Source organism: Pantherophis guttatus, chromosome 5, assembly GCF_059756535.1.
Source record: "Pantherophis guttatus breed Tessera chromosome 5, ASM5975653v1, whole genome shotgun sequence".
NCBI lineage: Eukaryota > Metazoa > Chordata > Lepidosauria > Squamata > Colubridae > Pantherophis > Pantherophis guttatus.
Genome location: NC_142067.1, coordinates 3808394 through 3823003, shown reverse-complemented (window position 1 = coordinate 3823003; position 14610 = coordinate 3808394). Strand labels below are relative to the sequence as shown.

General features: G+C 46.0%; 1 protein-coding gene across 5 annotated transcripts in view; it reads left to right on the top strand.

Annotated features, from left to right (window-relative positions):
* MYO7A (myosin VIIA) overlaps positions 1-12566 on the top strand; it is a 113689-nt gene extending 101123 nt beyond the window's left edge. For all 5 annotated transcript variants that reach the window (XM_087895745.1, XM_087895744.1, XM_087895742.1 and 2 more), the window contains 7 exons: positions 1371-1458; positions 3340-3446; positions 4352-4537; positions 7630-7746; positions 8566-8649; positions 9434-9553; positions 11294-12566. In XM_087895745.1, the coding sequence (XP_087751871.1) occupies positions 1371-1458; positions 3340-3446; positions 4352-4537; positions 7630-7746; positions 8566-8649; positions 9434-9553; positions 11294-11383 (792 nt within the window). In that variant the 3' untranslated portion in view covers positions 11384-12566. The remainder of the gene's footprint in view (positions 1-1370; positions 1459-3339; positions 3447-4351; positions 4538-7629; positions 7747-8565; positions 8650-9433; positions 9554-11293) is intronic.
* Positions 12567-14610: the final 2044 nt, after the last annotated feature.

Genomic DNA, 14610 nt, shown 5'->3' with positions numbered 1-14610 from the left:
AGTGAAACATTTTCAAGGAAAAATGTCTATGGAGATTCTCAGTCATCCAGGTCATGGTTGTCCCAAAAGTGATTTTTTTTCCAAGAGGCAACTGGTTTGTTTGCTTGTTTTTCCTTGAAGACGTTTCGCTTCTCGTCCAAGAAGCTTCTCCAGTTCTGACTGAATGGTGCAGAATGGAAGGATTTATATTCCTTGCAGTCATCTGGTCCTTTAAGAGTCGTGGACTCGGACTTCCGGGTTGGCTCCGCGGCGCCATGGACGGTCTTTTTAGACCGCCGCCCCCGCGATCCCGTTGAGCCGTTCTGACAGCGCTAATCAGCTGTCAAACGGCTTGAAAATCTCCCCTTCGGGAAAAGAAGGGGAGGAGAGCTGGTGGGTGAGGGTAGAGCTCCCCGAAAACCCCTGGATTAATTCCAGGGGTTCGGAGGGCGAGAGCTCCCCGTTCAGCCCACTGAAGCTCCGGATCCGGGGGGACTCTGTTTTTTACAGAGCTAGGCATCGCGTCCAATTTCTGCTGTCAAACAGAAGATTAAATGATTTCAAAAAAGCAGGCGGAACGTCTTCAAGGAAAATCCAAAAAAGTCCAGTTGCCTCTTGAAAAAGCAGCTGTGGGTCGGGTTAAGATTGTTTTACACCTTTAGTAGACATACTCCAGCTAGACAGAGCACCTACCACCGGTGTTGCCACTTCTTCCTCGGCTTCGAACAGGATCCTAGATATGAAAAATAAAGCCATGAGGAGAGTCACCAGGGATGAAATTCAGCAGGTTCTGACAGGTTCTGGAGAACCGGTAGTGGAAATTTTGAGCAGTTCGGAGAACCGGTAGCGGAAATTTTGAGTAGTTCGGAGAACCGGTAGCGGACATTTTATGTAGTTCGGAGAACCGGCAAATACCACCTCTGGATGGTCCCAGAGTGGGGAGGGAATGGGGATTTTGCAGTATCCTTTCCCTGCCATGCCCACCAAGCCACGCCCACCAAGCCACGCCCACAGAACTGGTAGTAAAAAAATTTGGATTTCACCACTGAGAATCACTTTCTATTTCACTAAGTTTGATGGACATCTCTCTAGCTACCGTAATCACAATCTGTTCAGCCAGGACAGGGTTGGCGCCTTCTCCTGGCGGACGTAACTTTGGCACGGAGCCGCAACTGAGCGTTGTCTTGATATGGGCGTGCAAAATGTCCGTTTGTGTGGGTATCCTTGGTAAATGAGAGGGCATCTTTGTAGTTCATTTCCTTCCCTTTAATGCAGCATTTCTCAATCTTGGCTGCTTTAAGATGGGTGGACTTCAACTCCCAGAAGTCCCCAGCCAGCATGCACATGTTAAAAGGGTCCAAAGTTGAGAGACACTGCTTGTCTTCTTCCAGGTCATCAGTGTCCCGGAAGGAGATTTCTTCTTTGACTTTGTCAGGCATCTGACCGACTGGATCAAGAAAGTGAGACCAGCAAAAGATGGTAATTCTTCAAGGGTGTTGTGACCATCCTTGCTCTTCTTGACTTCAATACATAAATCTTTACTTCCTTCTAGTTCCCTCTAGTGGCCAGCTTTCAAAATTGCATCTTGTCATGTTTTTTTTTTAAAGTGAATTCAAAACAAAAGCTTTTCCCACCAGAAGGATTCTTATAAATAATTCCAGAATCTTATCTCAAAACCATCTGAACTCATTGTCCGTTTGTAAACTTCCGAAATCATCCTTTTGTTGTTTATTCAAAACAAAAAAACTCCTGCTTAAGTCCTTAAATTTGTAAAAGATTAAAAGAAACTCACTGAGGGTTTTCAGACTTGTTGATCTCAAAGTTCCCAATACAAGTAGTCCTCGACTTACAACAGTTCATTTAGTGACCGTTTGAAGTTACAATGGCACTGAAAAAAAGTGAGTTTTGACCGTTTTTCACACTTATGACCGTTGCAGCATCCCCGTGGTCACTTAACAACTGCCTCACTCATTTAACAACTGCATTGATTCACTTAGCAAATGTGGCAAGGAAAATCGTAAAATGGAGCAAAATTGGCCTATCTTGAATAATTTGCTTGCTTAACAACTGCAGTATTCACTTAACGACCACATAGGTTACTTTGTGCCTGAAGCTGCCGTTGAAGGACCACCACAAAAAAAGGTCATAAAATCAGATCATGGGTGACCCAATTTATGAACATCAGGATTTATGAACCTGATGGCCAGGCTCCCTTATGGTCATAACTCGAGGACTACTTGTTTAAACTCGTTTAAAATGTGTGGACTTCAACTCCCAGAATTCCCCAGCCAACCTATGCACATTAGCAGATAGCTTTCTGCAGTGGCCCCTGCAGTCAGGAGTCTGAATTGCATCCACAACCTCTAACTGTAGATCAATGTTTCTAAACCTTGGCGTGTTAAGATGCGTGGACTTCAACTCCCAGAATTCCCCAGCCAACTGGCTGGGGAATTCTGGGAGTTGAAGTCCGTGCATCTTTTTTTTTCACGTTTTATTTGTTTTATTTATATAACACTCAATTTTCATCAAACAGTGTGTATTCTGGGTACAATTATATTTTGATGGTTGTTCTGGTCACAGTGGTAATATTTATACATCTTCATTATATTTAGTCATCACCGTCATATTAATAATATAATAACATTATGATATAATAGCCTTAATACTTAACATTTAACATCGTCTTCTTTAATGGCTCTCCTCTGTACCATTTCCTCCCTTTATTTCTCTTCCTTTCTAACTTCTGTTTCTATTATCTAGCCTTTAATAAAATGTGTCCCATATCAAAAAATAATCACTTTCTTCTTTATCCTTAATAGCAAGTGTTAATCTATCCATTTCTGCACAATCTAATTTTTTTTTTATTACATTCTCCTCAGATGGGGTCACTTTTCCATTGTTGCGCAAATACAACCGTTAATATATGCAAAAATCAAATATGCAGTCTTTTAATCATATTTTCCTGGTAGAATGCCCAGCAAAAATATCTCTGGTTTCAGATCTATATGTAGTTTTATCATTTTTTCCAGCCATGTGTGTATTTTTGTCCAGTATTTTCTTGCTCTTAGGCATGTCCACCACATGTGATAATATGAACCAGATTGAACCAGATGGCCTTCTGCAGCGACCCCTGCAGTCCGGAGTCTGAATTGCATCCACAACCTCTAATTGTAGATCAGTGCTTCTAAACCTTGGCGGGTTAAGATGCATGGATTTCAACTCCCAGGCTGGGGAATTCTGGGAGTTGAAGTCCACGCATCTTAAACGTGCCAAGGTTGATAAACTCTGCCTTAAATTAACCATGGGTCGTCACGCAATGTACAAACAACTTTGGATGTTGTTCCTGATTTTGCTTTGCAGGGCTTGTGCCTTCTCTCACCTACCAAGTGTTTTTCATGAAAAAGCTTTGGACTAACACCACGCCTGGGAAAGATTCCATGGCGGACTCCATTTTCCATTATTATCAGGTACGTCCCGAATCTGCAAGGGTTCATCATGCATTCTTTCTGATCCTGGAGCAGGAGATGGTGGAGAAGAACGATTCCCAACTGGAGGCCCATCCCTCGCTTGTCCTTTTTTGAGCATCTTGGACGATAGGAGCTAAGGATGGCGAGGAGAACGTTGCCTTCTTCTCAAATATTAGGGGGGGGGGATTCATTTTGCATTTTGGCCTTGAAGGTTTAAAGCAACGTTAATTATTTTACTCTGAGCTTTTGTTGTTTTCTTGAAGACATTTCATTACCCAACTGGTTAAGAAGGAGGAGGAAGGGAGAAAGAGGGGAAGAGGAGGGGGAGGAAGAGGAAGAGAAGAGGGGGAGGGAGGGAGAGGGAGGAAGAGGAGGACTGTGGGGGTTGTTGGTGCTCTCTGAGAAATGTCTTGCTAACATTTCATTACCCAACTAGGAAATATAATCAGTACTAGATGGGGAGGAGGAGGAGGAGAAAACAAGAAATCAACCAAGCTCAGAGAGCACCAAGGATCCAAAAGTTCTCCCCCTCCTCCCCCTCCTCCTCCTCCTCCTCCTCCTCCTCTCCCTTCTAGTACTGATGATGTTACCTAGTTTGGTCATAAAATGCCTACAAGAAAACAGCCAAGTTCAGAGAGCTCCAAGAACAAAAGCTCAAGCAAGGAACCTCCCAAATCACTCCCACTAACACTGACACTAGTGTATAAACCAAGAGTAACCCCCCCCCTTCCCTCTAGCATTGATAACATTCCCTAGTTGGCTCACGAAATGTCTCCAAGAAAAGATTCAAGTTCAGAGACCACCAAGGACCCCATGTTTCCTTCATCCGCTTTCGAGATGCTTCAGAATGTTTTTCTCACCACTATCTGACACCACTATCTCACCACTATCTGACTTTGGCACAGGAGTTACCAAAATATCTTCGGGGCTACCATAAATGCAGCCGGGAAGAAGTCCTACAGCTTGGAGCCCTGATCTATAGGGTGAAATTTGAAGATGATAAATCCTGTTTTCCGAATATCACGAAACTTCTCAAGGACTTGGTACCCGAACCTCTTATTCGACAGCTGTCACCGGACGACTGGAAGAGAGTAAGTTTGCTCCAGGAATTGTCTACTTCCATATCTGTCTACTGTGTTTCCCCAAACATAAGACTGGGTCTTATATTAATTTTTGCTCCAAAAGATGCATTAAGGCTTATTTTCTGGTTAGGTCTTATTTTTGGGGAAATACGGTACTAAATGTGTCCATCTGGATGACAATCTTAACTGGGGCTTATTTTGGGAGTAGGGCTTATACTACGAGCATCATGCTAGGATTTATTTTCTGGTTGGGTCTTATTTTGGGGGAAATACGGTACTAAATGCATCCATCTGGATGACAATCTTAACTGGGGCTTATTTTGGGGGTTTGGGCTTATATTACGAGCATCCTGAAAAATCATTCTAAGACTTATTATCTGGTTGGTCTTATTTTTGGGAAAACAGGGTACAGCTAGACCTCGACTTGCGATAGTTCATTTAGTGACCGTTTGAAGCTGCAACGGCACTGAAAAAAGTGAATTAGGACCGTTTTTCATGCTTAGCGACCATTTCAGCATCCCCACAGTCATGGGATCAAAATTAAGACCCTTGACAGCTGAGTCATATTTATGACGGTTACAGTGTCTTTTGGGGGGGTCACGTGATCCCCTTTTGCGACCCTTCTGACAAGCCAAATCAATGGGGAAACCAGCAGCCGGGTTACTAAAGCAAGAACTGCCGTGATTCACTTAACAACGGTGGCAAGAAAAGCTGTAAAATGGGGCAAAGCTCACTTAACAAACGTCTCACTTAGCAACAGAAATGTCGGGCTCCATTGTGGTCGTAAGTCGAGGACTACCTGTTATCTGTCTGTCTCTGTAGTAAAACCACACTTTTAAAACCACACATCCAGTTTTGGTCACCACGTTATAAAAAAAGATGTTGAGACTCTAGAAAAAGTGCACTAGAAGAGCAACAAAGATGATTAGGGGATTTAAGGCTAAAACATATGAAGAAAGGTGTCAACTCGCAAAGCATCCCTGGCCTGCTCTCGGGTTGCCATAGGCAAGGAGGATGGGAAACTGACGAAGCAGCATGGCAGCCAAAAACAGAAGCACATTCCAGACATATCTCTCTCAAGGCTGTCTCCCAGGGATACCCACAGCGGCTGGAGGGGAGTGATCTGTATAACCCCAAAATTGCTCCGTTGGTGAATGTGATTGATGACACACCCTGGGGGGGGGGAGGGGGAAACAGAATTGTGATTGGGGCGTAAATTACGAGGGGTCAGAGTTGGCTTCACTTGGACGTGCAGACGTGAAGCTCCTAATAAATAACTGGATTTCTTTTGAAGCTTGTCTCGAGGCTCATGATTTAATCAGGGCATTCGTTGGAACCCTGACAAAAAGTTGCAGGAATGTCTAGTTTAATGCAAAGAAGAGCGAGCAGCGACATGATAGCAGTTTTCCAATAATTGAGGGGCTTCAACAAAAATGAGGGGAGTCAAACTATTTTCTAAAGCACCTGAAGGCAGGACAAGAAACAATGGTTGGAAACTAACCAAGGAGAGAAGCAATCTAGAGCTAAGGAGAAATGTCCTAATGGTGAGAATTAACCAGTGGAACAGCTTGCCACCAGAAGTTGTGGGTGCACCTTCCCTGGAGACTTTCAAAAAGAGACTGGACAGCCATTTGTCTGAAATGGTATCGGGTCTCCTGTTCGAGCAGGGGGTTGGACTAGAAGACCTCAAAGGTCCCTTCCAACTCTGTTATTTTATGTTCTTTCCCCCAATGTGTATAGATGATCCTTGTCTCCAGAAAGGGACAAGAAAGAAATGTAGTGATTTTTGACTCAGTGACTCCCTGGGTCAAAGAAGGACAAGATAGTGGGCCTTGACCACGACATCAAAGCCACAGATGTGACTTTTTTCCATTGCACAAACTTTCTGTTGCAATCTTTCTAGTTTTGGCAAAGATTCTGTCCGTTTTCCTAATGTTTCAGCGTACATCGTCAAAACAGCCTATGCATTGCGTCAAAACCAGATATAGGAGGCCAGTTCATATGTTTGGTATCCTTAAAATATGGGCAAGTCCCATGTGAGAGATTGTGTCATGCCCCAATCGGAGCCTGAATCTGGGGAGGAAGATGAGCCTGAGCTGGAGTTGACAGAGGTCAAGGGGGCAGCTGTTGGCTTCGGAAGAATGTGGGGAGGAGCAGACTGAGTCAGACCGAGGCCTCTCAGGATTGGGACGGCTTGTTAGCAGGGAGGAACAGGGGCAGGATGACCGAAAGAGAGGGCAAGAGAGGGCAAGCAGTGGACAAGAGGAGCGACGGAGCTCAGGCGATGAGCAAAGGATTGCCCCCTCCTGATCCCCGAGCATGGAGAGTGGAGAGAAGGCGGGAACAGTGCAGGCTGAGCCAACAACTCAGGAGGAGAGCGTCCCGCCCCTCTTCAAAAGGCACACCTAGGGACTGAGATTTAAGGAGACGCTGTGGAAGGGGCATTTGTCAGGAACAAACGCTGAATTGGTAGAGTTTGGTGTGCCAGTACAAACATGTGGAATTTTTTTTTTTTAATTTGATTTATATGCTGCCCTTCTCCGGAGACTCAGGGCGGCTTACAATGCGTTAAGCAATAGCCTTCATACTTTTGTATATTTATACTAAGTCAGCTTATTGCCCCCACAAACTGGGCCCTCAATTTACCCACCTTAGAAAGGATGGAAGGCTGAGTCGACCTTGAGCCTGCTGAGATTCGAACTTACAGTAATTGCAGACAGCTGGAGTTAAATTACAATGCATTAGTCTGCTGAGCTATCCAGGAATTTGCAGGATTGCTTGCTTTTTCCTTACTTGGTGGACTCAGTGCCGTGTTCCTGACTTTGTGGAGTTAGCACCGTGTTCCTTACCTGGTGGACTCCTTGTTTGTTCCTTGTTTCGTGGACTTGTTTCCCCGTTCCTTTGTTTTGCAGGAGGCTGCCGGGTGTGTGTATGTGTATACACGCGCTTTGTTCTGGGACTTGCCAAGAATGTGGGAGCGTTTGGGGGCAAATTTGATGCATTAAAGGGGAGTTTGAGACTCTCAGCTGGTTGTGTGAATTTTGTGCCTTGTCCCGGGTCATCCCACAGATTGCGATGCTCAACTCTGCTCTCTCTTGCAGTCCATCGTGGCCTATTTCAACAAACACGCAGGCAAAACGAGGGAAGAGGCGAAGCTGGCTTTCCTCAAGATTATATTCCGGTGGCCTACGTTTGGATCGGCTTTCTTCGAAGTGAAGGTGAGGATGTGACCAAGTTGGGTTGCGTTTAAGAAGTGAGGAAGGAGCCCTGTCATTCGGTGGGCTACCTTGAAGAGCAGATGCTGGGGTCAGGAGCGAAAAATAACTTCCTTTTTTCCCCCGAACCCCCCTCTGAGAGGAGAGCGGTGGGCGATACCTCTTGTTGTGGCCTGGCAGCGGATTCAGACAGTGAGGAGATTGGGGAGGAACATGGGCCATTCTTGGAGTCTGGGGAAGGCTCTGATGAGGGCTCTGCATCAGAGGCAGAGAGGGGGCCAGGGCCGTCTGACAGTTGTCAGCTGCCTTCGAGTCGGACATCAGTGAGGCAGACGAACAGCTGGAGCCTGTTCCCAGGGTGCACATGCGCAGAGTTGCCAGATGAAGGGATTGGAGACCCCTATCCTACAGCATTCACAGTCATGACTATCATCATCATCTTCTTTTAACGACGCCATAATCCCTTGCGGGGTGGAGTCTGGCCAACTGAATGGAGCTGTTTTAATGGCCGAATGCCTTCCCTGTCGCCGATGAGGAGTTTTGTTCAGCAGATATATTCTCATTGTGCCCAGAGAGAGAGAGAAATATCTGCCTCTACCTAGGATCGAACTCACAGCCTCCTGATGGTGAGGCGAGAGCTCCACCTCCAGGCCACCGCACCACTATTCACAGTCATGACTGTGATGTAACAAAAGTATATTCCTGATCAGCATGGAAAGGTTGTGGGATCTTCCGTAGAGCTGTGGTAGCAGAACCAGGCTTGCTAGTTTGCACGTCATCTTCTCAGCCAACTAACACACCTCCACCTTCCTTTCTCAACAGCAAACCACTGACCCAAATTATCCAGAACTGCTCCTGGTTGCCATCAACAAACACGGCATCAGCCTCATTGACCGTAAAAGCAAGGTGGGTCCTTGAAGTAGGACCTCTAGGTTCTAGATTCTATGTTCTATGTTTTGTTCTGTTCTGTTCTTGTCCTTGAAGTAGACCTCTATGTTCCATGTTCCATGTTCTATGTTTTGTTCTGTTCCATTCCGGTCCTTGAAGTAGGACCTCTTCTATGTTCTGTGTTTTGTTCTGTTCTGTTCTGTTCTGTTCCAGTCCTTCAAGTAGGACTTCTATGTTCTATGTCCTGTTCTGCTCCGTTCCAGTCCTTGAAGTAGAACTTCTATATATGTTCTAGGTCCTATGTTTTGTTTTGTTCTGTTCTGTTCTGTTCTATTCCGGTCCTTGAAGTAGGACCTCTATGTTCTGTTTTGTTCTGTTCTGTTCTGTTCCATTCTGTTCCAGTCCTTCAAGTAGGACCTCTATGTCCTATGTTCTGTTCTGTTCTGTTCCAGTACTTCAAGTAGGACCTCTATGTTCTATGTCCTATGTCCTATGTTTTGCTTTGTTTTGTTCCATTCCATTCCAGTCCTTGAAGTAGGACCTCTATGTTCTATGTTCTGTTCTATTCTGTTCTGTTCCGGTCCGGTCCTTGAAGTAGAACCTCTATATTCTATGTTCTATGTTTTGTTCTGTTCTGTTCCATTCCGGTCCTTGAAGTAGGACCTCTATATTCTATGTTCTATTTTGTGTTCTGTTCTGTTCTGTTCTGTTTCATTCTGGTCCTTGAAGTAGGACCTCTATATTCTATGTTCCGTTCCGTTCCGTTCCTAAAAGGCACCTAATCCCTCGTCCATGCCTCTAGGACATCCTCATCACCCATCCCTTCACGAAGATCTCCAACTGGAGCAGCGGCAACACCTATTTCCACATCACCATCGGCAATTTGGTGCGAGGGAGCAAGTTGCTGTGCGAGACGTCACTGGTAAGGAGGAAACGTGGCCAGCTCGTGGGGGTGGGGGGTGGGGGGGGCAGATGAGAAGCAGTGATAGAAATGGCTGGAGGTCTAGGGAGATGCTCCATCGTCCAAGTCATGGTTGTCCCAAAGGTGCTTTTTCCAAAGGCGACCGGACTTCCTTTGTTTTTTGCTTGAAGACATTTCGCTTCTCATCCAAGAAGCTTCTTCAGTTCTGAAAAGCACCTTCAGGACGAAAAAATGGCTGGCTCTCACACAAACAAGTATAGTTAGCCCTTGACTTACAACTAAATCTAAAATTGGTTACTACCGGTTCTGTGGACGTGGCTTGGTGGTGGTGTTGGGGTGGGGGTAATGTGACTGGGTGGGCGTGGCCAATTTTTTTTTTTTTTTTACTTTTAAAACCATTTTTTTCTACAACCTCTTCGGCGAAGAGGTTGTAAAAAAATGCTTTCAAAAGGCTCTGACGATCCCAGCTGAATTTTCTGATTGGCAGAGGCTTTTTTTTCCCTTTTAAATGCCTCTGACGATCAGGCAACTCAGCTGGGATCGTCAGAGGCTTTTTTTTTTTTACTTTTAAAAGCATTTTTTCGGCCGAAGAGACAACCTCTTTAAAAATGCTTTTTAAAGTAAAAAAAAAAAGCCTCTGATGATTGTGCGGATCAGCTGGGCATGGGGGGGTGGGCAGGGATTTTTGCTACCGGTTCTCCGAACCACTTGCCTCCATCGCTACAGGATTAGGCGATCCGGTCCGAACCAGGAACATTTCACCCCTGAACTATATGTTTAGGATTTATATTCCTTGCAGACAGCTGGTCATTTGCATCCTGTTGAGGCCACTTGGAGGCTTGTCTGTGTCCTCAGGGTCACCTGAGTGGTGCAAATGGGTGTGGAGGCTCCTTGGAACTGCCGAAAAGGTTGTGTTGTGGAGTTGTGCTTTCTGCAAGATGTTTCAGCAGTTCCGAGAAGGCTCCACACCCATTTGCACCACTCAGGTGTCCCTGAGGACACAGACCAGCCTCCAAGTGGCCTCAGTGACTCCCTAAAAGGATGCAAATGAACAGTTGTCTGCAAGGAATATAAATTCTAGCAAGGGGTTCTCTGCCTGGTTGCTGGGTGGGCGTGGCCTAGTCGGCCTCCTAAACCACGGCGGGGAGGTGTTTTTGCCCTCCCCAGGCTCCAGAGGCTCTTCTCGAGCCTCCGGGAGGGCGAAAACAGCCTCCCCAGGCTCCGGAGGCCCTCTGAAGGCCAGAAACGGGCCCGTTTCCGGCCTTCCCAAACTTCCGGTAGGCCAGTTTTTTGCCCTCCCTGAGCCTCCACGCGCACCCTACACTTACCTGCATCCAAAACTGGCTGTGTGGGGACTCTTGGGAGGGGAGCGGTGGGTGGGGCCAGCCAGGAGTGGGATTTGGGGGTTCTCCGAACTGCAGCGAATCTTAGCTAGAGGTTCTCCCGAATCCCTGCGAACCCCCAGCAGCCCACTCCTGGATACAGGTAGATTCCAAGTGGCCTCAGCGACTCTCTAAAAAGGATGCAGATGTCCAGCTGTCTGCAAGGAGTATAAATCCTTCCGTTCCCCACCATCCAGTCAGAGCTGAAGAAGCTTCTCGGATGAGAAGCGAAACGTCTTCACAGAAAAAACAAGAAATGTCTTGGGGGGGGGAAGCCATTTTAGGATAAGTCAAAAGACTTGTACAAGGATTAGAACCTAATTTCCCCCCCCCACCTTCTTCTCCTCTTTTGCGCCAGGGTTACAAGATGGACGACCTGCTGACCTCTTACATCAGCCAGATGCTGACCGCCATGAGTAAGCAGAGGGGCGCGAAAGGGAGCAAGTGAATTGAGACTACCCGCTGGCCGCCCCTCCGCCAGCTGCGGGCCGTGGGCTACCCTTGCAGCTGGGGCAAAACGTTTGCAACTCACATGTGGAAAATGAGCTGGACGCCTCCCGAAAACCTGTCGGATTCTGAGGACTCCGAGCAAACGTCCACTTCGAGCGAGGATGATTACTTGTGAGGGGAAAAAATAAACAAAAAACCAACCACCACTTTTCTTTCTTTCCCACCAGCACTGATTATTATTATTTTTCCTCACAACTTCTGGGATATTCACCTCTGCTTCTGTTTCGGATGTAATACCAGATTGAAAAAAAGAAAAAAAAAATCTGCTTTTTTTAGGGCATACGGAGAGATTAGGATATTTTTTTTTTATTTTTTTTTTTGCAAACGGGCTTCGAGAAAGCTGTTGAAGGAACCAGAACTCTGCTAGAAATGGGATAATAATTCCATTTAAAAAAAAAAAAATCTTCTGGGGTTGATTTATTTGCTTGTTTCCTGAGGGAAGAAATCAAGTAATCTTTTAAAGAGTGGTGTGTTTTTTTTTTTTTAAAGAAAGCATCGGAAAGACAGAAAAAAGGATGTTTTGCAACAAAAAAACAAAAAAAAAGGAAAAAGAAAAAGAAAACAGCAGTTGGACAAATGGAGAGATGAGGCTTTCAATGTGCAATAACTGAACTGAGGATTTGATTGGAGTCTCCTGCTTAAACGGGGTTGGACTAGAAGACCTCCAAGGTCCCTTCCAACTCTTATTATTCTGTTTTTTTCTCTGTCTTATTTATCCCGGCAAGGGGACTTTTCAAAGTTGATCTAAACTGAGACCACTTTGAGTCAAATTTCTGATAGATCTGCCTCCTTTTTTTTTTTGAAGAAATTAAGTTTAAAAAAGAAATATACCTTGTTTCTAAGGGGAGGAGAGAGTGAAGGAATTTTTTTTGGACACTGCCTCGGGAAACTTGAATTGAGGAATGACGCTGAAAACACGTTAAATATATATATATTTGTTCATTCCAGGTTCAGTCTAGGATTGAGCTGACAAATTATTCCAGGCTGAACATTAAAATCAGAATACCGTTTACTCCTTCACATTGTTCCTCTCTCGTGACCCAATGAAATATCCCTGGAGGAGGAAAACGCTACTGAATTCTTTCCATTTTGAACGTGCAATAAAGAAAGAAAGAAATTTGTCCGATTTGAATTTCTTGATATGTACGTGGTAAATTTTAGGAAGATCCGAGGGATGAAACAGAAGTTTCATTGTAAGGGGACATTGAGTGAGGTTTCCCCTCATAATTTATCCACAAACTTTTAACACAGAACGGGGAGGAATTTTTGGGGTGTTTGTATGTAGGTCTTTGGTTATTCGGGTCTTCTCCCACGTAAAATTGGAAGTGTCTTGGCGACGTTTCGACGAAGTCTGATTCGTCATCTTCAGGCTGGTGTTCTCGGCTTCGTGCTTCCAGGAGCAATGTGAGATCGCAGCTGTCTCTTCCTTTTAACTGCTAGTGGGGGTGTGAGCTGATTGGGTGGGAACTTGGCTGTGTTCTGATTGGTTAGGGGCTTGGCTGTGCTCTGATTGGATGGGGGGTTGGTTGTGCTCTGATTGGCTGGGGGTGTGTTCTGTTTGGGTGGGGGCTTGGTTGTGCTCAGCTTAGTCTGAGTTGCAGGGGGATTTGAGCTGGTGAGCTGCGTTGTTGTTGTTTGGCTTCGTGTTTGTGGCCGGGACCCCCCATCCAATCCGAGCACAGCCAAGCCCCTAACCAATCAGAACACACCTCCACTCAATCAGAACACAGCCAAGTTCCCACCCAATCAGCTCACACCCCCACTAGCAGTTAAAAGGAAGAGACAGCTGCGATCTCACATTGCTCCTGGAAGCACGAAGCCGAGAACACCAGCCTGAAGATGACGAATCAGACTTCGTCGAAACGTCGCCAAGACACTTCCAATTTTACGTGGGAGAAGACCCGAATAACCAAAGACCTACATATATATATATATATATATATGTATGTATAATCTCCATGTGATTCACTTAACAACGGCAATGATGTCCCTTGACATGGCCAAAAAAAGTCATAAAATTGGGCGTGATTCAACTTAACTGCCTGTCATGCCCCCGTTGGAGCCTGAATCTACAGAGGAAGACGAGCTGATCTCCGACAGAGATTGAGGGGGCAGCTTCATTGGCTTCGGAGGAATGTGGAGGAGCAGAATGAGGTAGCCCAGAGCCCCTCAGGATTGGGACGGCTTGTAGGCAAGGAAGAAGGGGGGGGCAGGATGACCAAGAGAAGCTAAGCAGTGAACAAAGGCGATGAACCAGGACCACCCCTTCCTGATCCTCGAACAAGGAGAGTGGAGAGAAGGCAGGAACAGCGCAAGCTGACGCGACTACTCGGGAGGAGAGCGCCCCACCCCTCTTCACAAGGCACACCTGGGGACTGAGCCTTAAGGGGATGCTATGAGGAGGGGCATTTGTCAGGAACAAACGCTGAATTCATGGAGTGTTGGATGTTTCCTCGACTTCTTGCTCCGTAGGTTAATTGCCTTTTGTTCCTTTGCTTCCTGGACTCCTGGACATCTTCCCTTGCCCTGCTGGATTTCTTGCTTTGCAACCCTTGCGCTCACAGCGTTGTGCTGGACTACTTGCAACCAGAGGCTGCTGGAGGTGTGATATGTGTGATCACTTTGCTCTGGGACTTGCCATCAACGTGGCAGCGTTTGGGGGAAAACATGGAGCAATAAAGGGGCGGTTTGAACTATTAGCTGACTGTGCTGCCTCTGTGCCGTGCCCTGGATCATCACACTGCCTTGCTTAGCAATGAAAATTCTGCTCCCAATTGTGGTCATAAGCCGAGGATTACCTATATAGGCATGGGTACAGAACAGGGGTGAAACGCTACCGGTTCAGGCCGGTTAAATTAGCCACACGGTTGTTAAGTGAATCGGGGTTCCCGGTGGACTTTGCTTGTCAGTAGGTCGCAAAAAGGGATCGCCTGACCCCCCCTACAACCGTCGTAAATATGAGCCTGTTGCCAAGTGTCTCAATTTTGATCACGTGCTATGGTCGTAAGTGTGAAAAACGGTCATAAGTCACTTTTTTCAGTGCCGGCGTAACTTCGAACTGTCACTAAATGAACGGTTGTAAGTTGAGGAGTGCCTCTATTTCCACCAACCTTCCCGACGCATGAATAAAGAATATATCCAGGAAAAAAAGCTATCGGCATTCAT